General features: G+C 45.5%; 1 protein-coding gene across 3 annotated transcripts in view; it reads left to right on the top strand.

The window, feature by feature from the left end:
- The first annotated feature begins 18,422 nt into the window (after positions 1-18,422).
- The window catches only part of FAM193A (family with sequence similarity 193 member A), a 127,760-nt gene continuing 118,376 nt past the window's right edge, over positions 18,423-27,806 (top strand). The window contains exon 1 of one of the 3 annotated variants that reach the window (XM_058430042.1): positions 18,423-18,690. In XM_058430042.1, coding sequence (XP_058286025.1) covers positions 18,463-18,690 — 228 coding nt within the window. In that variant the 5' untranslated portion in view covers positions 18,423-18,462. The remainder of the gene's footprint in view (positions 18,691-27,806) is intronic. The other 2 variants (XM_058430041.1, XM_032136157.2) reach the window with 2 other exon arrangements.

Below are 27,806 nucleotides of genomic sequence, written 5' to 3'. Positions count from 1 at the left end.
TTGTTTTTCTGAATCTGTTCATTCAACAAACATCCATTAGCACATATTATGTACTGGTAACTGTGGTAGCTACTGGGAATATAATGACTATCCCCTATTCCTCTCTTCAGATACTAAGTATTGTTAGGACTGTAATTACAGATTTATTACTTCTTCTGTTTTTTGTTTGTTTTTGAGACAGGGTCTCCCTCTATCACCCAGTGCTGCAGTCAAGCTCACTGCAGCCTTGACTTCCCGGGCTTAAGCAGTTTTCCCACCTCAGCCTCCTTGAGTAGCTGAGACCACAGGTACACGCCACCCTGCCCATTCCTAATAAAGTACTCTGTTACTTATAATATTTTTCTGATTTTAATTTGCTACCCATGCATTTTTTTTTTTGCATTTGCCTGCTTTATTTTGCTTGTGTTTGAAATTTCGTCATTTTAATGATAATAAATAGCTGCCATTTTGACTAATGATTACTGTGCACTAGACTCTGTATCAAGCACTTGACTTACCGTATCTCATTTGATTCTATGGCAACCTTCTGAGTAGGTTTTTTTTTTTTCCCTCAATCCTCCATTTACAAAAAAGGCAACTGAGGCTTGGAGGGGTTAATTCTTGCTTAAGGGTAAACAGTGAGTAGTTTTCAGTCATTCTTGTACTGTCTGTTTTAAGTACAGTTGACCCTTGAACGAAGGGGTTAGGGAGGCTGACCCCGTTGTGCAGTCAAAAATTCGCTTATACCTTTTGACTCTCTATAAACCTTAACTACCAATAGCCTACTGTTGACCAGAAGTCTTACCAATACTATAAACATTCGATGAACAAATATTTTGCTTCTTATAGATATTATCTACTGTATTCCTACAATAAAGTAAGCTAGAGAAAATAAAATGTTATATTTACTATTTAGTAAGTGAAAGTGGATCGTGAAGGCCGGGCGCGGTGGCTCACGCTTGTAATCCCAGCACTTTGGGAGGCCGAGGCGGGCGGATCACGAGGTCAGGAGATCGAGACCACGGTGAAACCCCGTCTCTACTAAAAAAAATACAAAAAATTAGCCGGGCGTGGTGGCGGGCGCCTGTAGTCCCAGCTACTCGGAGAGGCTGAGGCAGGAGAATGGCGTGAACCCGGGAGGCGGAGCTTGCAGTGAGCCGAGATTGCGCCACTGCACTCCAGCCTGGGTGACAGAGCGAGACTCCGTCTCAAAAAAAAAAAAAAAAAGAAAGTGGATCGTGATAAAGGTCTTCATCCTCATTCTCTTTACATTGGCTAGGCTGAGGAGGAGGAGGAGGAGGAGGAAGAGGAGAGGTTGGCCTTGCTGTCTCAGGGGTGTCAGAGGCAGAGGAGGTAGAAGGGAAGGCAGGCACACAGTGTAACTTTATTTTTGATGAGGCAGGGTCTCGCTCTGTCACCCAGCCTGGAATGCAGTGGCGTGATCACAGTAAATGAGATGGGGGTCTTGCTTTTGTTGCCCAGACTGGTCTTGAACTCCTGGCTTCAAGCAATCCTCCTATCTCAGCCTCCCAAAGTGCTGGGATTACAAGTATGAATCACCACTATGCCTGGCCAGCAATATATGTTTTAAATTAATCCAGAGCGTACCTTCAAATGATACCATGGCTGGGCGCGGTGGCTCACGCCTGTAATCCCAGTACTTTGGGAGGCCGAGGTGGGTGGATCACGTGAGGTCAGGAGTTCGAGACCAGCCTGGCCAACATGGTGAAACCCCATCTCTACTAAAAAATGCAAAAAAAATTAGCCAGGTGTGGTGGTACGCACCTGTAATCCCAGCTACTTGGAAGGCTGAGGCATGAGAATTGCTTGAACCCAGGAGGTGGAGTTGCAGTGAGCTGAGATCGTGCTGCTGCACTCCAGCCTGGGTGGATTCTGTCTCAAAAAAAAAACAAAGAAATGCTGTCATATACCACTTCACACTAGTATAAGAACCTTGTACAGTATATTACCAATTCCTCCCTTCATCCTTTGTGCTATTGATGTTACACATTTCGCTTCTACATATGATATAAACACACAGTACATTGCTATTTTTGTATTTGAAAACCAATCTTTAATTGCACTAAACGTGCAATTAAAAATAAGGCTGGCTGGACGTGGTGGCTCACGCCTGTAATCTCAGCACTTTGGGAGGCTGAGGCAGGAGGATCACTTAAACCCAGGTGTTGGAGACCAACCTGGGCAGCATAACAAGGTCCTTTCTCTACAAAAAATAAAAAATATTAGCCAGACATGATGGCACTCGCCTGTGGTCCCAGTTACTTGGGAGGCTGAGGTGGAAGGATTGCTTAAGCTTGGGAGGTTACAGCGGCAGAGACCAGTGATCATGCCACTGTACTGCAGCCTAGGTGACAGAGTGAGGCCCTGTCTCAAAAACAAAACAAAACAAAAAAACAAAAGTGAAAACATTGATTTTTCAGCAGTGAGAATGGCTGTTATTAAAAAGTTAAAAATAACAGATGGTGGTGAGGTTGTAGAGAAAAAGGAACGCTTATACATTGTTGGTGCGAGTGTAAATTTGTTTAACCATTGTGGAAGACGATATGACAATTCCACAAAGACCTAAAGTCAGAAATATCATTCAACCCAGTAATCCCATTACTGGGTATATACTCAAAGGAATATAAATTGTTCTGTTACAAAGACACATGCATGCGTATATTCATTGCAGTACTGTTCACAATAGCAAAGACATGGAATCAACCCAAATGCCCATCAGTGATTGATAGATTGCATAAAGAAAACATGGCACATATACGCCATGGAATACTATGCAGCCATAAAAAAGAATGGGATCCTGTTCAGGGACTTGGATGGAGCTAGAGGCCATCCCAAACTAACACAGAAACAGAAAACCTCATTTGTAAGTGAGAATAAGCAGAACAGAAAACCAGATACCGCATATTCTCGCTTATAGCTGATGAGAACACATGGACATGTAGTGGGGAACAACACACATTGTGGCCTATCAAAGGGTGGAGGGTGGGAGGAGGGAGAGGATCAGGAAAAATAACAACTGATGGCTACTAGGCTTACTATCCAGGTGAAGAAATAATCGGTACAACAAACCCCTGTGATGCATGCTTACCTGTGTAACCTGCACGTGCTGCACATGTACCCCCAAACTTAAAAGAAATGTGACCTCCCCCATTTTGGAGCTAGGGTCTGCAGGGAAGTGTTGGATCATGGAGGTGGGTCTTCATGAATGACTTCATGAATGCCCTCCCCATGGTAATGAATGAGTTCTTGCTGTGTTAGTTCACTTGAAATCTGGTTGTTAAAAAGAGTCTGGGGCCTCCCCCCTCTATCTCTGGCTCCTGACTCTCTTGCCATGTGATGCATTTGTTCCTTTGCCTTTTGCCATGAATAAAAGCTTCCTGTGGCCTCACTAGAAGCCGAGCAGATGCTGGTGCCATGCTTTTATAGCCTACAGAACTGTAAGCCAAATAAACCTCTGTTCTTTATAAGTTTTTTAAGACCCAGTGATTTGGCCGGGCTCACGCCGGTAATCCCAGCACTTTGGGAGGCTGAGGCTGGCAGATCATGAGGTCAGGAGATCGAGACCATCCTGGCTAACACGGTGAAACCCTGTCTCTACTGAAAATACAAAAAATTAGTCTGGTGTGGTGGTGGGCGCCTTTAGTCCCAGCTACTCGGGAGGCTGAGGCAGGAGAATGGCATGAACCCGGGAGGTGGAGGTTGCAGTGAGCCGAGATTGTGCCACTGCATTCCAGCCTGGGCAACAGAGCAAGACTCCGTCTCAAAAAACAACAACAACAAAAAAAAACCCACTGATTTATTTTATTCCATTTTTGGGATTGCCATTTCTTTTGTAGATCTAGGTTTTGTTCTGATACCATATTCTCTCTTCCTGAAATACTTTCTTTCTTTTTTTTTTTTGGAGGTGGAGTCTTGCTCTGTAACCCAGGCTGGAGTGCCGTGGCACAATCTTGGCTCACTGCAACCTCCGCCTCCCAGGTCCAAGCAATTCTCCTGCCTCAGCCTCCCGAGTAGCTGGGATTACAGGTGTGTGCCACCACACCTGGCTGATTTTTTGTATTTTAGTAGAGATGGGGTTTCAGCGTGTTGCCCAGGCTGGTCTCGACTCCTGAGCTCAGGCAGTCCGCCTGTCTTGGCCTCCCAAAGTGCTGAGATTACAGGCGTGAGCCACCATGCTCAGCTTCTGAAATACTTCAACATTTTATGTGGGTTAGGTATGCTGGCAATAAATTTCCTGTTTTTGTTTGAGAAAGTCTTTCTCCTTTATTTTATTTATTTATTTACTTATTTTTATTTTTTTGAGACGGAGTCTCACTCCGTCTTGCTCCAGCCCATGCTGGAGTGCAGTGGCGTGATCTAGGCTCACTGCAAGCTCTGTCTCCTGGGTTCACACCATTCTCCCGCCTCAGCCTCTCGAGTAGCTGGGACTACAGGCCCCCGCCACCACGCACGGCTAATTTTTTGTATTTTTAGTAGAGAACGGGGTTTCACCATGTTAGTCAGGATGGTCTCAATCTCCTGACCTCGCGATCTGCCTGCCTTGGCCTCCCAAAGTGCTGGGATTACAGGCGTGAGCCACCACACCTGGCCTTTCTCCTTTACTTTTAAAAGATCCCTTTTCTGGGTATAGAAGTCATAGTTAAAAGCTGTTTTTTTCTTTCAAGATTTTGGAGAAATTACTCTCTTCTGGTTTTTATGGTTTCTCACAAGAATCCTGCTGTAATTGTTGTTTTTGTTCTTCCATGTGTAATGTTTCTTTTATCCCTAGCTGCTTTCAATCTCTCCTCTCCTCCCCCAGCCCTCTTTCTTTTCGAGACAAGGTCTTGCTCTATTGCCCAGGCTGAAGTGCAGTGACATGATCACAGCTCACTGCAGCTTCGACCTCCCAGGCTCAAGTGTTCTCCACCTCAGCCTCCCAAGTAGCTGAGACCACAAGTGTGGTCTAATTTTTTAAACTTTTTTGTAGAGATGAGGTCTTGCTATGTTGCCCAGGCTGCTCCCGAACTCCTGGGTTCAAGCAATCCTCTCACCCCAACAAGTGCTGGGATTACAGGCACGAGCCCCACTGTACTTGGTCAGTGTTTATTTCCTTCCTTCTCCCTCCCTCCTCTCTCTTTCTTTCTTATTTTCATATTCTTGGTTGAGCATGACTTTTGTCCTAATTAGTTGTGTATCCAGTTGTCTTTTGTTTTCAGAAGTGAAGAAGTGATAGGACCAGGTGTTTTGTTGTTGTTGTTTTTCAACGTTCTCTGTGCTTCTTGGATCTGCGGTTTGGTGTTTGTCATTAATTTTGGAAAATTCTCAACCATTATTTCTTCTGCTCTGTTTAGAGCTGGCCTCAGTTTATTATTTGCTGTGTGTTATGCAGCACAGGCTTTGAATTTTTGTAGAGGCGGCTTGGATCTAGGATGAGGAGTGTTTTACTGTGGCAGTGTTTGAAATTCTGTTTTAAGTCTTCTTTCTTTCTTGTATTTCACAGGGGGTTTCTTTGCATATTCTTCTGCCAGCTGTATTCTGTTGTTGGCTGTTGTTTGAAGCTTTTTGACTTGGAAGTGTGTAGTGGTAGTGAGGTGCTGCCTCCTTTTCTGGTTAAGGCTCAGTTTTTTGTTGTTGTTGTTATTTTTTTGAGATGGAGTTTTGCTCGTCTCCCAGGCTGGAGTGCAGTGGCATGATCTCAGCTCACTGCAACCTCCACCTCCCGGGTTCAAGCGATTCTCCTGCCTCAGCCTCCAAAGTAGCTATAGGCACCTGCCACCATGCCCAGCCAATTTTTGTATTTTCAGTAGAGACAGAACCCTGTCTTTGACCACATTGGCCAAGCTAGTGCCAAACTCCTGACCTCAGGTGATTTGCCCACCTTGGCCTTCCAAAGTGCTGGGATTATAGGCGTGAGCCACTGCGCCCGGCCAAGTCTCAGTTTTAGACATGTCTGGTAACCGTGGATTTCAGAGGTGCAGCTGTCTCAGTTCTTCTGCCTTTTCTCTGGCTATAATTTTGAACTCAGTGTGTAATCCTGCCCCTTTTGCAGGACTAGGTCTCTCCTCTCCCTCTCTTCCCTTCCCCCCGCCGCCCCCAAATTAGGACTTTTGTTTCTGAGTGGAGATTGAGAGGAAGGATTTGAGTGAAATTTCTTGCCCCTCCTTCCTGGCTCCTGGTTCCCTCCCTGAGTTCTGCGCTACTGTCTTTGCTTCTTCGGGCTCTTTCAGATCTTTTCAGCGATTGCCTCATGAGTGCCACAGAGAAAGAGCCTGCAAAGTAATGCAGGTTTTCCCAGTTTCTGCAGCTGCCAGAAATTGTCCTGACAGCCTGTACTCAGCCTTTAGCAATTTGTCTTTTATTCTTGCTGAACTCTTCTTACCGGTGTCTGATTGTGTCTACCCCAGGTGAGTGTATGTGTTTTCTTTCCCTGAAGGCACTTAAGATTATGGGCCAGTGTGTGTTCTGTAACCACAGCTCTCCAGCAGGTTCAGAAACAGTCATGGATATGAAGTTAGTCTGGCTGTTTTGCACTGTAAGGTTGAGCATCGTGCTCTCCCAGCTTTCTTCATCCTAGGGCAGAAGAAAGAAGCAGCTATGTCTTGAGGAACAGAAGTTTTTTGGTGTAAGTCCAGTTTACCAATTTTTTTAATGATTAGTGCTTTTGGGGTCTCAAGAGATCTTTGTCTACTCCAAGGTTGGGAAAACTTTCTCCTTTGTTTTCTTCTAGAGGTTTTATAATTTTAGCTGTTATATATAGGTCTGTGATCTATTTCAAGTTAATTTTGGGTATGGTGTGAAGTGAAGTTGGAGGTGTCCCCCACTTCATATTCATATCCAGTTGTGTACCATTTATTGAGAGATCTCTCCCTATGGAATCACCTTGTTCATTTGTCCTTTAAACAATGTTCTTTAAACAACATTTCTTAAAAAAATTAGCCGTGCTTGGTGGCTCACACCTGTAATCCCAGCTACTCAGGAGGCTGAAGCAGGAGAATCGCTTGAACCTGGGAGGTGGAGGTTGCAGTGAGTGAAGATTGTGCCACTGCACTCCAGCCTGGGCGACAGAGCAAGACTCCATCTCAAAAAAAACAAAAAAACAAAAAAACAAAAAAAAACCCATCTCTAAAGAATATTTCTGGCCGGGCGCGGTGGCTCACACGCCTGTAATCCCAGCACTTTGGGAGGCCGAGGCAGGCAGATCACGAGGTGAGGAGATCGAGACCATCCTGGCTAACACAATGAAACCCCGTCTCTACTAAAAATACAAAAAATTAGCCGGGCGAGGTGGTGGGCACCTGTAGTCCCAGCTACTCGGGAGGCTGAGGCAGGAGAATGGCGTGAACCCCCGGGGGGCGGAGCCTGCAGTGAGCCGAGATTGCGCCATTGCACTCCAGCCTGGGCGACAGCGAGACTCTGTAAAAAAAAAAAAAAAAAAGAATATTTCTTACTGTTAAATACTATAAAAATGCATAAAAGTAATGTACAGGTTTGCAAATTAATTTGACCCCTGGTATAAGCACCATTCAGATAAGGAAAAAGCCCACTAAAGGCTACTACTCGATTACAGTTTCCTTTCTTTCCCTTTCATTAAACATACTAAATGGCAGGGTGCAGTGGCTCACCCCTGTAATCCCAGCACTTTGGGAGGCTGAGGTGGGCGGATCATGAGGTCAAGAAATCGAGACCATCCTGGCCAACACAGTGAAACCCCATCTCTACTAAAAATACAAAAATTAGCTTGGCGTGGTGGTGTGTGCCTGTAGTCCCAGCTACTCAGGAGGCTGAGGCAGGAGAATCGCTTCAGCCCAGGTGGTGGAGGTTGCAGTGAGCCGAGACCGTGCCACTGCACTCCAGCCTGGCGACAGAGCAAGACTCTGTCTCAAAAAAAGGAAAACAAAACATAACTAAACATCTCAACACTATAGTTTTGCCTGTTTTTGTACCTTATATAAATGGAAGCATCCATACTGAATAGGGTATGTAACTTGTCTTACCCAACAATCTTTGAAAGATTTATTTGTTTTGAACTTAGCTATGGTTTATCCATTTTAATTCCTGTATGGTATTTCACCGTATAGATGACTGTTCATTCATTCTACAGTTTATGGGTTATTTCCAGTTTGGGACTGGCATGAATACTTTTGTACATGTATTTTGGTGCATACAGGACTTAATATGAGGAAAGATAGATATCCAGAAAAGGAATTACTGGGTCATAGTCTACATGTATTTTCACGGTCTTCATGTAATGCCTATTTCCCAAAGTGTTTATACCTGTTTTCACTCTACCAGCAGTGCTTGAGAGTTCCCATTGTCTCATGTTTTTGGTTGAGCGTGGGTTTTGTCCTAATTTTCTATTTCAGCCTCTCTGGTGGGTAAATGGTGGTACTATGATTTAATTTATCTATGATATGTAACATCATCTTTTCATATGTTCATGTCTATGGACCATTTGGGTCATCTGTTGTGAAGAACCTCTTCAAGTCTTTTGCCCAATTTTTTCAGTCAAGTTGTATATCTTTTTCCTATTTTTCTCATTTTTCACTTTTTTTTGTCTTTTTTTTCATTTTCTTAATGTTTATCAAATAGAAGTTTTAAATTTAGGCTGGCCGTGGTGGTTCATGCCTGTAATCCTAGCCCTTTGGGGAGGCCGAAGTGGGCGGATCACCTGAGGTCAGGCGTTCAAGACAAGCCTGGCCATCATGGCGAGACCCCGTCTCTACTAAAAAATACAGAAATTAGCTGGGCGTGGTGGCCCAGCTGCTTGGGAGGCTGAGGCAGGGAGAATCGCTTGAACCTGGGAGGTGGAGGTTGCAGTGAGCCAAGATTGCGCTACTGCACAACCAGCCTGGGTGACAGAGCGAGACTGCATCTCAAAAAATAAATAATTTTAAAATAGTTGAATCTGGGCTGGGTGGGGTGGCTCATGTCTGTAATCCCAGCACTTTGGGAGGCTGAGGCCGGTGGATCACTTGAGGTTGGGAGTTCGTGACCAGCCTGATCAACATGGAGAAACCTCATCTCTACTAAAAAGACAAAATTAGCCAGGCGTGGTGGTGCATGCCTGTAATCCTAGCTACTCGGGAATCTGAGGCAGGAGAATCACTTGAACCCAGGAGGCAGAGGTTGCAGTGAACTGAGATCGTGCCATTGCACTCCAGCCTGGGCAACAAGAGCAAAACTCCGTCTCAAAAAATGTATATATGTATATAGTTGAATCTGTTGATCTTTTCCTTTATGCTTTAGTGCTTTTGGTGTCTGTCTTGAAAATGTTTTCCTTTACCCGAGATCATGAGGATTTATCCATCATCTTTCACATTAAGGTCTATAATTAAAGAATTGATTTTTGTGTATGGTGTGAGATAGGGGCCTAGTTTTTTTTTCCCCCGATTTGGGTATCTAGTTGTTCTGTGTTAACTTCAATTTAGAAGGCCATTGTTTCCGTAGTATTGTAGAATGCCATCTTGGTTATAAATTTAGTGTCTGTGTTTCGTACCTGGGCTATAAATTTAGTGTCCGTGTATCATACCTTGATTCTATATTCCTTCGTCTACTTTTGTATCCTTGAGCGGCCAGTACCACACTCTCTGAATTATTATAGCATTTTTTGTTGTTGAGAACAGGGTCTTGCTCTGTTGCCCAGGCTGGAATGCAGTGGCAGGAGGATGGCTCATTGTAGCCTCAACCTCCTGTGCTCAAGTGATCTTCCCACCTCAGCCTCCTGAGTGGCTGGGACTACAGGTGCATGCCACTATGTCTGGCTTATTTTTAAATTTTTTGTAGAGATGGGGTCTCCCTCTGTTGCTCAGGCAGTCTTGAACTCCTGGTCTCGAGCAACCCTCTCACCCAAGCCTCCCAAAGTGCTGGGATTACAGGAGTGAGCCACCATGCTCAGCCTAGTATAGCTTTTTAATAAGCCTTAATAGTCATTCTGTATTGTTCTTCATGAGTGTTTTGGCTATTCTTGGCCGTTTATAATTTTATGTGCTTTATGTGAAATTAAACTTCTGTATCTTAGTCCGTTTGTGTTGCTATAAGGAATACCTGAGGCTGGATAATTTTGCTCCTGGTTCTGCAAGCTGTATAAGAAGCATGGTGCCAGCATTTGCATCTGGTGAGAGCCTCAGGTTTTTTCCACTTATGGCACAAGGTGAAGAGGACCCAGTGTGTCCAGATGACATGATGACAGAAAAAGCCAGAGAGATGGGGAAGGAGGTGCCAGGCTCTTTTTAACAGCTAGCTCTCAGGGAACTAATGGAATGAGAACTCACTCAGTGCTGCAAAGACAGCACCAAGCCATTCATGAGGGCTCTGCCCTCATGACCCATGCACTTCCCATTAGGCCCACCTCCAGCATTGGGTGTGGTGGCACATGCCTGTGGTCTCAGCTACTCAGGAGTCTGAGGTGAAAGGATCGCTTGAGCCCAAAAGTTTGAGACTAGCCTGGCAACCTAGCGAAACATCGTCTCTACTAAAAATACAAAAATTAGCCAGGCATGGTGGTGCATGCCTGTAGTTCCAGCTACTTGGGAGACTGAGGCAGGAGGATCACTTGATAGCCCAGGTGGTGGAGGTTGCAGCTAGCCAAGATCGTGCTACTGCAGTCCAGCCTGGGCAACAGAGTGACCCTGTCTCAAAATATGTAAATAAAAGAAAAAGAAAAAAATTTTAAAAAGAAAGAGCTGGGGTGGACAACTCTGAAGGATTTCGCCAAAGAGGAAGGAAAAGATAGACAGTGAGAAGCTGGGGCAGAAGTGCCATTGAGAGGAGATCGTTGTGTTTCTTCAGAGTGGGAGACAGCATATTTGCATCCTAATGGAAGTGATGCAGGAAAGAAAGAGAAAGTGATGATATGAGAAGAGGACAGAATCAATGGGGTGGTCCTCAGGTGGCGACAGGATGGGGTCTGGTGCACGTGGTTGTGAAGGGTAGTTGGAGGACATTGGAGAGGAGGGCACAGGCGCAGGTCTGCGGATGTGTGGGAGCTGTGAAAACTACTGCCAAGTGCTTTTCCGAAAGATTGCTGGCGCTCACACCACCCTCAGCAGTCTGTGAATACCCATCTTCCTTCATAGGCCTCAGCACGGAGTGCTGTGTCCCTGTTCTTCCCTCCTGGGCGCTCTGCTCCGCATTGACTGAGCTCGAGATCCCCACATCTACTCCACTGCTCCCCTTCCTCTCAATTTCCGTCGTTAGGCTCAGGGACCTTGGCCCTTTCCCTGTGTCCTGCCTTGAAAGTTCTGGTGCCTCTTTACCTTAAGTCATCTACTCATCTTTTGAATTATATGGACCATAAAATTTTTAGTCATCAGCTTGGTGACTTAGCTTTATCAACATTGTATTATGGGAAGGAGAGGATTCTGTAAAAAAGCAAGTATTGCCTATGGGCCCGACTGTTTTAGGTCACTGGCTAGCCTCTGGTTTGGCCGTCCTTGGGCCAGATGCCTCCCTGCTGCCAGGGGAGCACAGGTGATGGTGATGGATGAGGATCTGCTGATGGAGACTTCCCCATCAGCAGAGGTGTGGGTGACTTGGGGCTTGTCAGGTGTGCAAATGGCTACTTTGGAATTGCTTCAGGTCACTTAATTTTCAGATGCTGCCTACCTATTCCATTTATTGTCTCTGAATAAAAGCCATTTTCAGCCTCTGTTCTATTTAAGTAGTTTTATTTTTCTCTCTGGTCATTTCTGGGTATTGCTATAAAGACTGTTAATGCCTTATGCAAAATGACTGGTTACTGTGATATTTCAGGAACCTTCAGAGATTGAAGGGATACAAACTGCAGTGTGAGAAGTTAGTAGCCCTTTGATACCAACTTTTTATTTGACCTTAGTAGATTAACTTTACTTTAAAGATTGGCAAAGAACGGTATGTTAGAAATACATGTCAGTCTGCTGCTATTAATAAATTCAAGCTGTTTTGCTCTTTTGCTATATGGAGCTTGAATGTAGAGACTTGAAGTATTTTGTAGATATTTGTGCTGTCCCATGACAGAGCAGGGATACGAAACTTGCCCTGGCATCCAGACATGTTCTGAGGCTGGCTCAGACATTTGTTTTCTTCTGGGTAAGTAGCGTCAAAACAAATAGTAATTATATTGTTTAATAGACTTAAAACATGGCAACTACATTTGTATAGGAAAAACCACATTAGTAACATTACATGGAGAAAAACGTTTTATGTAATTATAGTTCCAGCAAATACCACTATGCCTTCATTAATGCCTTAAAACCATCTTATTTACATCTGTAGAACCACTGGCCATTGTAATAGGGCAATTCAGGAGCAATCATTAAAAACAGTTGCAGTTTTCATTAGGTTTTCTCTGTTTTTTCTAATATGTAAACTGAAATTAAAAGTAAATCCTTCAGAGTTCATTCTTAAAAGTAAGTCCTAAGGAAAACTGTTATATTAGCTATTTAAAAGGATGCTGTAATAATGTAGAATCAATCACTGTTTGTTGAATTTTATTGAGTTTCCATGGAACAGCCTTGAAATTATAAACTGCTAGATATTTACTCTGTAAGATTACAGAAATTATTTATCACAGAGCCTTAAATACTTAAGGTAATTTTGTGCCTGACTCATGATATGATTGTTACCAATCTCTTTGTAACTACTGAGGAGGAGGTTTAAGTATTAATGTTAGTAATTGCTCTCCAGGCAATGCCTTTTGCTCAGAGAACCTGCATATGCTTTGGGAAAGCTGAGTTCAGGAAAGAAAGGGTGAAAAGGCACAGGTATTTTAGTGACTACACATAACAGTGTTCCCTGGACTTGAGTGCAGGTAGCTAATAAAAGATGATGTATAGGCTGGGGTTGGTGGCTCATGCCTGTAATCCCAGCACTTTGGGAGGCCGAGGTAGGCAGATCACAAGGTCAGGAATTTGAGATCAGCCTGACCGACACGGTGAAACCCCATCTCTACTAAAAATACAAAAATTAGCCGGGCGTGGTGGCTCAGGCATGTAATCCCAGCTACTCAGGAGGCTGAGGCAGGAGAATCTCTTGAACCCTGGAGGCGGAGGTTGCAGTGGGCTGAGATCGTGCCACTGCACTCCAGCCTGGGCAACAGAGCAAGACTCTGTCTCAAAAAAAAAAAAAAGACAAAAAGGATCATATATAAAAATGCAGAAAATTGTCTGGGTGCCATGGCACACACCTGTAATCCAAGCATTTTGAGAGGCTGAGGCGGGTGGATCACGAGGTCAGGAGATCGAAACCATCCTGGCTAACATGGTGAAACCCCGTCTCTACTAAAAATACAAAAAATTAGCCAGGCGTGGTGGCGCACACCTGTAATCCCAGCTACTTGGTAGGCTGAGTCAGGAGAATCACTTGAACCTGGGAGGCGGAGGTTGCAGTGAGCCAAGGTCGTGCCACTGCACTCCAGCCTGGGTCACAGAGCAAGGCTGCCTCTCAAAAAAAAAAAAAAAAAAAAAAAGAGTGTAGAAGTTGTACAGGAGTTGTAGTAATTAGCTGTGTGTGACATGTATTCATTGAGGGGTAGGGAGCAAAATTCACAGAATAAAAGTTAACTGTAGTGGGGTTTGAAGGGATGCCTTGCAGTTGTCTCATAAAGGAAAGATGGGGAGATTGGTCTTTTAGGGAAGCAAGCAGCAAGTATGTAGGCAGGAAGAGATAAAGCCACATAGTTGGATGGGGCGGGAGTGTGGAACTGTAAGGAGTTTCAAGTGGGTGATTTTGCAAGAACACACTGACCAAGGGCCTAGTGTATCCTGCTTGATCCTTTGCTAAGGACTTGATCTTTTTAGGCAGCGGGAACAATCGAAGGGTTTAAGGCAGAGTATGTTGTGGTCATAGCTGCAGTGTGAGGGGGTTTTGACAGGAGATAGAGGACATGTGGGGAGCAGACAGCCCTGAAGGCCGGTCGGCAGGAGGTAGCAGCGTCACCAGCACGGGGCCTTTGTTGTGTCTCCTGCTTTAGCCTTCGTGGGGTGGTCTAATCTGGGTTGTGCTACCGTTACCCAAGAGGATATTGCTTTTACTGTTCTTACCCTAAAATGACCTTTTTTCTTCATGTTTATAAGAAGTTTATCTGTAAAGTATTTTTAGTAAGTCTGAGTTTTCATGTTTAATTTGGAATTTCATTTTGGAAACAAATTTCAAAACTAGAATATAAGCCTAGCAAGAAAACAAATGCTATTATGATTTAATGTCTTTTATGATACACACACACCTCCCACCCCCATGCACGCAGGCCACAGTCACTGGGTGGTAGAAAATCAGTTTATTCAGAAAACGTAAAATACATCATAGTTGTAGAACTCAGCTGTTAGTAGTATTCCCAAAGTGTTTTCAGCAATACTGCCATCTTAGCCATATGTCCATATTCTCCTATGCAAAAATTTCTGGGTTATCTTGGTCCCTTACATGGATATATATACACATTTTATATATTTACATATTTCATCTATATGTTTGTAGGATTTGGGGGATGATACTAGTATAATGTTCATTCTGGTATATATATATATAATTTTTTTTTTTTTTTGAGGCGGAGTATTGCTCTGTTGCCCAGGCTGGAATGCAGTGGGGCGATCTCTGCTCGCCGCAACCTCCGCCTTATGGGTTCAAGTGATTCTCCTGCCTCAGCTTGAGTAGCTGGGATTACAGATGTATGCCACCACACCCAGCTAATTTTTTGTATTTTTAGTAGAGACGGGGTTTCACCACGTTGGCCAGGCTGGTCTTGAACTCCTGACCTCTTGATCTGCCTGCCTCGGCCTCACAGAGTGTTGGGATTACAGGCATGAGCCACCGTGCCCAGCCTGGTACATTTATTTTTAAAAATATCAATGTAACTAGACTTCTGCTTCCAAGCAAGAGGTAGTAACTAGAAGTGGATTTATCTTCCTGCCTCAAACAGTGAAACAAAGGACCAAAAAAATGTACCAAGTAGTAGTTTTCCAACATTGGACCACAGGCAGGCAGGACAGTGATCCCTGAGAGAAGAAGAAGAACCGTGGCAAGCCCCAGCCTTGCCCAGGCTTCCTGCCTGGAGAGAGTCTGAAGGCTAGGACTTGGAGAGCTACCCAGACCGAGCCCGAGGATCTCCTTGATTGAGGAGGCTGAGTTGAGACTTTGGGGAGGTCAAAGTAAATTTGCAGGGCAGAGTACCAGAGAGGAGAGAGCAGCAAAGAGGGGAAGGAAGAGCTCTTCGTAGGGTTCTCCCCAAGCCCAGCTGAGGGCGCATAAGCACATGCCTGTGGGGAAGCTCTCCGCCCCTGGGCTAGCACCCTGGAAGTGAGGAACGGGACAAACCTTGCAGCTCACATAGGGCCAGGAGCAGTGTGTGTTCCCACCAGCCATTGTGGGAAAATCTTATAACCTGCAGGACCCTGGGTGGCAGCTCAGGAGGATATTGCCTCAGTTGTGGGTAAGAGGAAAGGCGTTCTGATGCTGCCTTACAGAGCCTACAAGCCCTGAAAGGACCAGACTCTTCCCAAACAGCCCTCCTATGGCCCATGACGAAGCTCAGATACTGAAGGAATGAAAAAATACCCAGCACCTGACGCTTCATACTTGCCCCTGGCTCTTCTCCTTCTCTCACACCTCACAGCTGGCTCCTTCACAGCCTTATCCACTTCCCTTCCTGCAGCCCTGGTCCAAGCCACTGCTGTCTGGCTCCTGAACTGCAGATAGTCGTTTCTTCCCGTTCTCCCATCCCATCTCTCTCTGCACACAGCCTCAGAGTCACTCCTTGACTTGAGTGGCCCTCAGCTCTCTCCCATCTCTCCTTCTGCTCTTGCCAGCCCCATGCCAGCCACTGGGCTCCCCACAAGGTACAGCCATGTGGGCTTCAGGGGTCTCCTCAAGGAGGCCCTCACTGGCCACCGGATTAAAGGGCACAGATCCTCTTTGTTGTTACATTTTTCTCCTTATCACTATTTAATTAGTTAATACTTTTCATGTATTTGTCTTATTTATTGCCTTTGTCTTTGAGAGTTTTCTTCACCATTGTGCCTGGACCAGTCCCTGAGCATGTGGTGGGCTCAGTAAATCCTGGATGACTGGTGAATGTACAGGAGCTGAGCTGTACGCGCTCCGGTCATTTCTGGCTCTTACATTATGATTTTAGGCTTGGGGACCTTTGGGCCTATAGAGCTCAGCATCTCATTCTGTAATTAAAAGGGCAGGCCAGAAAGGTCTGATGGATATGGCTGTTCTGCCAGTGATGGGAGCTGTTTTCTAAGACCTAAGGAAAAGAAATGGCTTTATATTGGGGTAAATCGGTGTGCTTTTTTTTTTTTTTTTAATTGTCATCATTTAGGCTTTTGGGATTTGTTGGTATGGAAAAATACATGGATTCTCATGGTACTCAGTGGTTTGAGTAGTCTGGCGCTCTCTAGGACTCTGGGGAGGTAGGACCCAGTTGTCTGCCCCTGTGCCCCAAACAATTCAGCTCAGGATGGCTGCTGAGCTGGGTTCGGGAAAACTCACAATCCTGTGGATGTAACGGGAGTCAGCAGTTTTGATCACTGGTTCATGGAAACACGTGAGAATATATATGAACATCTTTTGAGTCTTGCTGCTGTTGTCATTCATTCTTTCAATCACTAATTCATTCATTTATACATTCAGCCCCTTGTTTAAATATGTGCTTCCTGCCAGTCGGCAAGAAGTCTTAAGAATGGAACCTGGGGTCCAAATGAGAGCCCTCAGTGGCTGTTGAGGGGCCAATCTGTCATGCACATTGGGTCCTTTTGAATACCGGTGGTGGGATGGGGAGACAGCTCGAGGCTGTGGGAAGAGCTACAGGTCTGGCTGGCCTTGGAGAAGCTTCTGGGTGGAGATGGAAACTGAAAAGCCAGAACAGCGTCAGCTAGGTCCACTCTCTTCCCACCTGGCATGTCCTGCAGCAAGGGCACCCCACACGGCAGGAGAAACCAGCGGGGGTTCTCTCACCTCCACCCGACTGTGTGTCCTTTTTCTGGCTGCCTCTGGAAGGCCAGGCAGGGCTTCGCTTTGCCCTGCTCCCTGGGAGTGCCTCCCTCCAGCCTCTCCTCAGGGTTCGAAGGGGCTTCCTCCTAAGGTGCAGAGGCAGCCCTGTGTGAAGGACCAGTCTTAGGATTGGGTTGGTATGTGTTAAAATCCTGTGTCTCCCCCCCAACACACACACTTGCTGGCCTTGGGACTTTAACCCCATTTCCAGTTGTGTGAGACTCAGTTTCTTTTTCTTTTTCTTTTTTTTTGAGACTGAGTCTTGCTCTGTTGCCCAGGCTGGAATGCAGTGGCGCGATCTCGGCTCACTGCAACCTCCACCTTCCAGGTTCAAACGATTCTCCTGCATCAGCTTCCCGAGTAGCTGGGATTACAGGTGCACACCACCACGCCCAGCTAATTTTGTGTTTTTAATCGAGACAGGGTTTCACCATGTTGGCCAGGCTGGATTTTTCTTTCTTTTTTCTTTTTTTTTTTTTTTTTGACACGGGATCTTGCCCTCTCACCCAGGCTAGAGTGCAATGGCACGATCACAGCTCGCTACAGCCTCGACTTGCTGGGTTTTAGCAATCCTCTCACGTCAGCCTCCCTAGTAGCTGGGACTACAGACATGCACCACTATGGCTGGCTAATAGTTGGATTTTTTGTAGAGGCGAAGTCTTGCTATGTTACCGAGGCTGGTCTCAAACCTCTGAGCTCAAATGACCATCTCACCTCTGCCTCCCCGTGTGCTGGGATCACAGGCGTAAGCCACAGTGCCCAGCCTTCAGTTTCTTTTTCTGTATTTGTGTTTTAAAGGCTAATTTTATTTTTTTTCTGATAGAGTGGGTGGTTATCTTTTGAGAGGTTTTAGGGTATAACAATCTTGCCTTTTCCTCCTACCTCTAAGGCCTCTTCCCTTGCCCCACATTGTAGGACCTATTTGAAAATGCAGATGTTTATTTACATCAGGTGATAGGAGATGAGCTCAGCATCATTACTGCTGGGCCTGGAAGAGAGTCTGGGCCTTGAATGTGCAGCTGCCATCAGCTCCCTGTTTATCTTGAATCTGGAATTTGGACAGCCCACCTCAGAGATGGTTTGCATCTGCAGACACACTTAAGCCAGAATTGCCATCTTGAATCTGAGCCCTGGTGTGCAGATGCCTCTAGAATAGTGGTTTCAGACTTTGTTGGTGGTAACCAGTTCTGGTAAACAGTCTGAAAATTGAGGCTGACAATTTCTAGCATGTGGTGGAAAAGTAATACAGAAGTCAAGGTGAAGGAGTTAATTTGACAATTTTCTAACTCGTACTAAGATAAGATTTTCTTTATGGCATTATTTAAAGTATTAAGAGTTTCTAGAACATTAGGTTTAGTTTTATTCAATACGTTTCCTATTTTATGTTTCTGTATATAAACATACACATGAATTTTAGTTTTAGAACTATACATATATTTTAGTATTCTTGGCTTTGTAGATGAGGTTTTGAAAACAGAATTTTTTTTTTTTCTATTCCAGACTCCTTTTAGTTTTGGCATGAATCATAGGACACCACCCTACCCCGCTGGGGATTATTGTCTTCTGTGCAGAAGTGAACGGAAAGACTCCTCATTCTTAGAGAGTGGAATTAAGACTGCGAGCAAATTGGCCCTTTCCATGGCTCCCAAGGGCAACAGCGTGCTGCACCTGCCGCTATGGGTGTGCCCGGACTGCCGCAGGACTGTGGAGAAGGAGGAGAGGCATGGCGGCCTTGACCAGCCAGTGGTGAGTGGCTGCCAGCACAGGCAGCGCAGGGCATTGGCTCCCCCGACCCAGGTTATGGGGCTAACTGGCAGTGAAAGAAATGGATTTGCTTTTGCTTCAGGGGGCACTCCCTCCTGCACCACCTTCTAGTCTGTGTCTCCTGGTATGTTCCTCCTGGTCTTCCCTGGCCACACTGCAGTAGGTGGCAGGACACTTGCCCTCCTTGTCTGGGCACAATTCAGTCATCAAGCTATGTGGCCCTGAAGGGTGATTTTTGGCTTTGAGCTTAGTATTTCTTTGGTGGTGCAGTTTCTTGAAAAGGGAGTACAGTTTTCATGTGTTTAGTTCTCAACAATTCGACATGCAGGTAATTCTTTACCCGATGCAGCTCTTAAGCCTCGCCTTCCCTTTTACTTGTTTGTACCGCTTCAGCCTCTTGCAGGCCACAGCGAGGCCACCACAGGCTTGGCTGGGAAGACCACACCCTTACTCTCATCTTTGACCTGATGGGGTTTTGGTGGGCCCTTGTGCCGGGCAGGCTTTCACATGTACTGTTTGGGATCTGGAAGGAGTTGGCTTTTGCAACTATTTGAGGCCCTACATTCTAGGCCTCTTCTGTGCCCTTTGATTTCTGCTTGAAAGCAGCTAATTATTTTCTGAGCTCTTCTCTTCTGATACCTTGCTTTGTGCAGCCAGGAAGCATGCGCATTCCCTGCTCCTCTGTTTTCTCCTGCAGAACTGCCTTGGGGGAGTCCTGGTGACAATCTGAAGAGCGCGTCCCCACTGCCTGGTGTGGGTTTCCATCTTTCCTGGCCTTGGAGGCAAGCCCCATCTCCAGGGCCAGTTTCTATCCTTGGGGTCTCATTGTCAGAATTACTTTCTCACTCGGTCCCTCCCACATGGCCCCCTTTCTTGCTGTACTTTTCTTTCTAACATACTATGTATTTTACTTACTCATTTGGTTTGCTTTCATCTTCATTAGAATATAAACCACAAAGACAGCTATTTTTATGGTTTTCTTTGTGTGGTTTTTTTGTTTGTTTTTTACCAATACGATTTTCTTTGCTTTTTATGGTGGTTTGTTTGTTTGTTTGTTTTCTCATTAAACTTTATCAGCTCTTCTTCCGATTCCAGCCCTGCTCTTGTATTTTAGCCTGCGTCTGCCCTTGGGAACAGGCTTCTGCCGTTTGCCCTGGTTCAGGGGCCAGCGGAAGTGCCCATGGTTCCCTGCAGTTCGTCTTGCCTGGGTTGGAGGAGGATCTCGTTTCCCAGCCCCTGGCTTGTCTTGGTAATGGATAGTTTGTCAAATGAGCCATTCTCTCCTCACCAGAAACAGTGACCTTGGGAACAGCAGAGGTGTAGTGTTGGCCTGTATTTGTGGACTCGGACCAGCTGTTGCTTTGTAGGTCAGCCTTTTTGTTGGAGCTGGCCTTTAAAAAAATAATATAATTTACCTTCCATTAAGATTCACTCTTTTTTTACTTAAAAAATGTTCACTGCCACAGTTAAGCTACAGAACATTTGCATCACCCCATAAAATTCCCTTGTTCCCCTTGGTAGTCACTTCCCTTCCCCCGTCCTAGCCTCTGGTAACCACTGACCTGAATTTTTTTTTTTTTTGAGACAGTCTCGCTCTGTCACCCAGGCTGGAGTGCAGTGGCACAATCTTGGCTCACTGCAACCTCCACCTCCCGGGTTCAAGCAGTTCTTCTGCCTCAGCCTCCCCAGTAGCTGGGACTACAGGCACGTGCCCCCACGCCCAGCTGATTTTTGTATTTTTGGTAGAGACGGGCTTTCACCATGTTGGCCATCATGGTCTCGATTGTGATCCGCCCGCCTCTGCCTCCCATAGTGCTGGGATTATGGGCATGAGCCACCGCGCCCGGCCTGACCTAATTTTTGTTCCTATAGTTTTGCTTTTTCTAGAGTGTCACATACACTTCTGTAACCTGCATAATGCTTTTGAGGGTCATCCAAAATGTTGCATGCATCCGTAGTTTCTGTTTTTTATTGAGTAATTGTACAGATAAACCAATTTATGCATTCACCAATTAATTGATGAATGTTTGTGTTGTTCCCACATTTGGGCTATTTTGGAAAAAGCTGCTATGAACGTTATTTTTCTTTCTGTGGACATCCTTTTTATGTGTTGCTGGATTGATTTACTAAAGTTATGTTAATGATTTTTTGCATCTGTGCTCATGAAGGCTATCTGTCTGTAGGCCTCTTGTCTTATAGTGGCCTTCGGGGTCTCATAAAATGAGTTGGAATGTGTTCCTGTTTCTTCTCCTTTCTGGAAGACTTTGTTAGAATTGGTATTATCATCTCTTCCTTAAATGTTACTGGTTCTTGCTTTCTGTTTCTCTTGTTCTGTTTGGTCAAATGCCAGACAGTGTGCAGAGAGCATCAGGCTGAGGTTGTTTCCTGTTTCCTGTTTCCTGTTGTGCACCTGGGAGGCCAGGTCAGTCCAGTTGGCCTCAGCTGGGCTGTCTCTAGCACTGTGCGTGCTCGTGTGGGCCTGTAGAAGGGGGTCTCTCTCTACTTCTTCCTTGGCAAGGTCTCCGATGGTGGCACCTTCTCAGTTCCCCCCTCTAGCCTGACTCTTGGGCAGCTCTGTGCTCACGGCCTTGGGGGCAGCTTTCCCAGTGAGCCCACCTCTGCCTGGTGGCAGCCAGGCTCTGCCTTGTATCTGCAGGGGTCTGACCGGCCCCGTGTCTTGTGCTGGTCCTGGCCTGTGTGTGGCACACGCCTTTCTCCAGGACAAGGAGAAAGGCATGTTTCCTTCCTCTCTGCTAGTGGATTAGCTGGAGACTTGGGCGCAGGTCTCCTGGGAGTGAGTGGGAACATTCCTTTTGGGGCTTTCCAGGGGTTAGACCCCCACACTTGACACTCAACCTTTCAGAATTTGTTTAAAGTTCAACTGTTTTTTTTTTCTAATCACTTTTATGGCCTCCTTCCACTTTCCTTCCTCTGTCAAAGGTGAAACAGTTAAGTGTGTCCCCTTCTCCCTGGAGGGGCTGCTGCACTTTGTTGTGTAGTTCCCTCCGGCAGCCTGGTCACTTCGGCTCTCCGATGGCCCAGAGATAGGATTTTATCAATTGTCCTGCTCTGGCTTTGGTCAGGTCTCTGGTCAGGGCTCGGAGTGCACGGCTCTCCCGGCTCTCCCGCAGCTTTCTGCATACAGAGGGGAAGTGGGGCTGAATTGCTGTCTTCTAGATAAGCATTCTGTTATCAGCAGTTGTAGGAGAATATTGGTGGGAATTTCTCTTAACATCCTGCCTGACAGTTGCACGTTGCAAATTTCTCTGGAGACCTCTTCTTCCAAGATTGACCCATCCTAGCATCACGTCCTAGATAGACACTGTCATGCCTGGAAACCTAAGAAGTCTCCATTTCAAGCTTTCATCTTGATCATTGTCTGTCTTTGTAGCTCACTTGCTTGTCTTCTCTTGCCATAGTTTTTGTTTGTTTGTTTGTTTGTTTGTTTTTTTTGAGACAAAGTCTTGCTCAGTTGCCCAGGCTGGAGTGCAGTGGTGCAATCTCAGCTCACTACAACCTCACTTCCTGGGTTCAAGAGACTGTCGTGCCTCAGCCTTCCTAGTAGCTGGGACTATAGGCATGCACCATCACACCTGGCTAATTTTTTTAGAGACACAGTCTCGCTCTGCCACCCAGGCTGGAGTGCAGTGGTGCGATGTTGGCTCACTGCAACCTCCGCCTCCTGGGTTCAGGCGATTCTCATGCCTCAGCCTCCCGAGTACCTGGGACTATAGGTGCACAACACCACACCTGGCTGATTTTTGTATTTTTAGTAGAGACAGGGTTTCACCATGATGGCCAGGCTGGTCTCAAACTCCTGGCCTCAAATGATCTACCTACCTTGGCTTCCCAAAGTGCTGGGATTACAGGCGTGAGCTGCTGTGCCTGACCTGCCATAGTTCTTTGACCTCATCCATCCCTATCAGGCCATGGATTCCAGTCCTGTTCTGTTTATCATGTCTCCCTGACCTCACTTCTAGGAGCCTGAGTTCCCAGACTTGGCACTGTGGCTCTTCCGTGGCTCTCAGGCAAAGGCCCTGAACTTTTTTTGGTTATGCTGGTCCAGCCCTATCTCTTCCCTCCATGTGTCAGAATATTCCTGGAGAAAATTGCTGGCCTCAGTTTACTGCTTCCTCTTAATAACTTCATGACTGCAAACCATGCATGGGCATCTAGTGCGTTTTTCTGGCTTAAGTACCTCCCCAAACTCCTTGGCAGGAACCCTTCCTTTTCCTTGCTTCTTAGACTATGTGTACCCTCTTTACCCACCCCTTGCTCAGCTCAGCTATTGACCTTCATGCTTCAGGGAGAAAATCAAAGCTAACACTGGGCACCTCCCTGTATCACCCCCAAACCCCCATAGCTGAGGGCATTTTCTCCTCTCTTTCCTCTCCAAGGCCCACCCCCACTGGGCTTTCAAGTGCCCATCTGTTTTCATCTTCTTCAAGACTTTGTTGCTTTGGTTATTGTTTTCCTCTGCCTTGGCCCATGACCCGTGGAATGCAAATACTCTGGGGCTACCCATTCATGAATGACCCGCCTTTGGCCTCACCTCCCCTTCACAGCCATGTGTATCTCTAGGTAGATTTTAAAGTTGTGGTTCAATTTCTTTAATGGTTAAAATCTTGTCAAGCTAGTTTTGGTAAGTTATATTCTTAGAAATTGTCAAAGTTGCCCACCGACATGGCAGATGCCTGTAGTTCCAGCTACACAGGAGGCTGAGGCAGGAGGGTCACTTGAGCCCAAGAGTTCTAGGCTGTTGTGCGTTATGATAGTGCCACTGTACTGCAGTCTGGGCAGTGCAGTGAGACCCCGTCTCTTTTAAAACAAGAAAAAAAGAAAAATTGGCAGAGTTACTGGTATAAAGTTTTGTGTAATGGTCTCTTCACTTCCTACCTGATTTGTACATTTGACTTTTTATTTCTTCTTCTTCTTCTTTTTTTTTTTTTTTTTTTTTTTCCTGAGATGGAGTCTCTCTCTGTCACCCAGGCTGGAGTGTAGTGGTGTGATCTCAGCTTACTGCAACCTCCGCCTCCCGGGTTCAAGCAATTCTGGTGACTCAGCCTCCCGAGTAGCTGGGACTATAGGTGCGTACCACCACGCCCAGTTAATTTTTTTGTATTTTTAGTAGAGACGGGGTTTCGCCATGTTGGCCAGGCTGTTTTCTAACTCCTGACCTCAGGTGATCTGCCCGCCTCGGTCTCCCAAATTGCTTGGATTGCAAGCCTGAGCCACCATACCCGGCCACTTTTTTATTTCTCATATTTGTGCTTTCTTTCTTTTTCTTTTAAACTAGTTTTGTTAGAAGTCTGTCAGTTTTGGCCCAGCACAGTGGATCACACCTGTAACCGTAGTCTTTGGGAGGCCGAAGCAGGAGGATTGCTTGAGGCCAGGAGTTCAAGACCAACCTGGCCAACATAGCAAGACTCTGTCTCTATAAAAAAAAAAAAAAAATTATAAACCAAAAAACAAGTCTGTCAGTTTTGTCTTTTCAAAGAAGCAGCTTTTAACTTTTAAAATACTTCTACTTTGTCTATTTAATTAATTATTGCTTTTTATTATTATTATTTTTAAGATAGAGTCTCACTCTGTTGCCCAGGCTGGAATGCAGTGGTGTGATCTTGGCTCACTGTAACCTCCGCTTCCCAGGTTCAAGGGACTCTCCTGCCTCAGTCTCCTGAGTAGCTGGGACTACAGGCATGTACCACCGTGCCCAGCTAATTTTTGTATTTTTAGTAGAGACAGAGTTTTGCCATGTTGCCCAGGCTGGTTTCGAACTCTGACCTCAAATGATACTCCCGCCTCGGCCTCCCAAAGTACTGGGTTGACAGGCGTGAGCCACTGCACCCAGGCAATTATTGCTATTTTATATACACACATGTGCTATATATTAATATTTGATTGGTTAATGCTATGGTTAATGTGATTTAAAAAAAAAAATTTTAGAGGCCCGAAAGAGAACAGTGCAAAGTTAGTTTCCTCTGGCTCTCTCTCTCTATCCTCTTTGCCTTCCCAGAGGCCTCTACTGTTGGCAGATGCTTGAATCTTCCTCTAGAGATGTTCTGTTCTTTTTTTTTTTTTTTTTTTTTTTGAGACAGAGTTTCGCTGTTGTCTCCCAGGCTGGAGTGCAGTTGTGTGATCTTGGCTCACTGAAACCTCCACCTTATAGGTTCAAACGATAATCCTGCCTTAGCCTCTGAGTAGCTGGGATTACAGGCACGTGCCATCAGCCCAGCTAATTTTTGCATTTTTAGTACAGACGGGGTTTCACCATGTTGGCCAGGCTGGTCTTGAACTCCTGACCTCAGGTGATCCACCCACCTTGGCCTCCCAAAGTGCTGGGATTAGAGGCATGAGGCTGGCCATGTTTTTTGTTTTTTGTTTTTGAGATGGAATTTCACTCTTGTTGCCCAGGCTGGAGTGCAATGGCGTGATCTCGGCTCACCGCAACCTCCGCCTCCTGGGTTCAAGCCATTCTCCTTCCTCAGCCTCCCTAGTAGCTGGGATTACAGGTATGCACTACCACGCCCAGCTAATTTTTTTTTTTTTTTTTTTTTTTTTTTTTTTTTTTTTTTTTTTTTTTTTTTTTGAGACAGAGTCTTGCTCAGTCACCCAGGCTGGAGTGCAGTGGCATGATCTCGACTCACTGCAAGCTCTGCCTCCTGGGTTCACGCCATTCTCCTGCCTCAGCCTCCCGAGTAGCTGGGACTACAGGCACCCGGGCTAATTTTTGTATTTTTAGTAGAGATGAGGTTTCACTGTGTTAGCCAGGATGGTCTCGATCTCCTGACCTCGTGATCCACCCACCTCGGCCTCCCAAAGTGCTGGGATTACAGGTGTGAGTCACTGCACCCGGCCAGTTTTCATTATTTTCTAGTTTTTATTATTTCTGTTTTCACCTGTGGATTATTTAGAAGTATATGTAAATATCCAAACACATATCTCTTGAATTATTATTATTATTATTTTGAGACGGAATCTCACTCTGTCACCCAGGCTGGAGTGTAGTGGCACAATCTTGGTTCACTGCAATCTCTGCCTTCTGGGTTCAAGTGATTCTCATGCCTCAGCCTCCTGAGCAGCTGGGATTACAGGCGTGTGTTACCACGCCCAGTTTATTTTTGTATTTTTAGTAGAGATGGGGTTTCACCATGTTGGCCAGGCTAGTCTCAAACTCCTGACCTCAGGTGATCCCCCCGCCTCAGCCTCCCAATGTGCTGAAATTACAGGGGTGAGCCACCACGCCCAGCCACTTGAATTACTTTTAATCATGTTGACTTTTAGTTTAATGCAGTTATAGTTGAAAATCATGGTCTATATGATAGTGATTCCTTATTAAGCAGCTGTATTTGCTAGTTCTAATACATAGTTACTTTTTTTAAATATTCTATTTGTGCTGGAAAATAATGTTTTCTCTGGGTTTAGGTGGAAGGCTCTTAAATCCTTCTGTTTTCGGTTTTTTTGTTTTTGGTAATCTGTCAATCTGTGATATTAAAATCTCCTACTATGAATGTGTCTTTTCCTTTTTTTTTTTTTTGAGACGGAGTCTCGCTCTGTCCCCCAGGCTGGAGTGCAGTGGCGCGATCTCGGCTCACTGCAAGCTCCGCCTCCCGGGTTCACGCCATTCTCCTGCCTCAGCCTCTCCGAGTAGCTGGGACTACAGGCGCCCGCCACCACGCCCGGCTAATTTTTTTGTATTTTTAGTAGAGATGGGGTTTCACCGTGGTCTCGATCTCCTGACCTTGTGATCCGCCCGCCTCGGCCTCCCAAAGTGCTGGGATTACAAGCGTGAGCCACCGCGCCCGGCACATGTTTCAAGACTGATAAAATTATTATTAAGTCTTGGCGTATCGTTCCTGTTACTGCATGGACCCCATTTGTGGTCATGCCTTTGTCCTGAAGGGCGTTGTTTTCTGTTTGTTTAGCTGTGGGAGCTCCCTCCCATTCTTTTTTTTGCACATCTGCACATCCTTTTAATTTTGATTTCTTTGTGTTAGTCTGTTTAGGTGTTCTCATGCAGTGTATATAGAGGTAGACTTTATGTGGTTTTAACTGAGAGTCTGCTTTTTTTCTTTTTTCTTTCTTTTTTTTTTTTTTGGTGGCAAGGTCTCACTCTGTCACTCAGGCTAGAGTGCAGTGGTGCGAAAAAGCTCACTGCAGCCTCGACCTCCTGGGCTCAAGTGATTCTCCCGGCTTAGCCTCCGGAGTAGCTGGGACTACAGTTGCACGCCAACAGTCCTGGCTGATTTTTTTTTTTTTTTTTTTTTTTGTAGAGATGGGTGGTCCCTACTGTGTTGCCCAGGCTGATCTTGAACTCCGGTGCCCAAGCAATCCTACCGCCTTGGCCTCTCCAAGTGCTGGCATTACAGGTGTGAGCCACCATGCCCAGGCGAGAGTCTGCATCTTAATGGCGAAATCAATCCTTGTCACTTACTGTAATGGTTAATATATGTGGGGTTATTTCTGCTACCATGCAGGTCAAAAATCAAGCATTGCCGTTAACCCAGATCCCTTCTTGAACCCCTTCCAGTCATTACCCTCTTGCACCAAGTTCACACTCGCCAGCTGCTCCTAGTCCTCACTCTTACTTTTCTTTGTAAGTTATGTCACCTAAGCATCTACCCACAAATACTGTAGTACAGTTTTCCTGGTGTTTTGAATTTTACAGAAATGTAATCATACTGTATGTGTTACTTTGTGTCTTACTTATTTTGCACAGCATTATGTTTGAGAGTCGTAAATCTTGTTTCTCTATTTTCATTGCTAGATGCCATCCTCCTTTATGAACATGTTGCATTTTAGTTGTTCCCAAATCTTACTGATTGTGGAGCACACATGACATTCTGTTGTCTATAAATAGAAGGAATTGCTGAGCCATAGGTGGTTTATATACTTGACTGATTCCATGTTAAGATCAAAGCATGTTTTTAAATGAAAACTATTTTCCAAAAACAAGAATGGTTTAGTAAGTAGGGCCGGGCACAGTGGCTCATGCCTGTAATCCCAGCACTTTGGGAGGCCAAGATGGGCGGATCACCTGAGGTCAGGAGTTCGAGACCAGCCTGGCCAACATGGCAAACCTCATCTCTACTAAAAAT

Source organism: Hylobates moloch, unplaced genomic scaffold (assembly GCF_009828535.3).
Source record: "Hylobates moloch isolate HMO894 unplaced genomic scaffold, HMol_V3 SCAFFOLD_17, whole genome shotgun sequence".
Classification (NCBI taxonomy): Eukaryota; Metazoa; Chordata; class Mammalia; order Primates; family Hylobatidae; genus Hylobates; species Hylobates moloch.
This window is presented reverse-complemented; position numbering and strand designations above follow the sequence as displayed.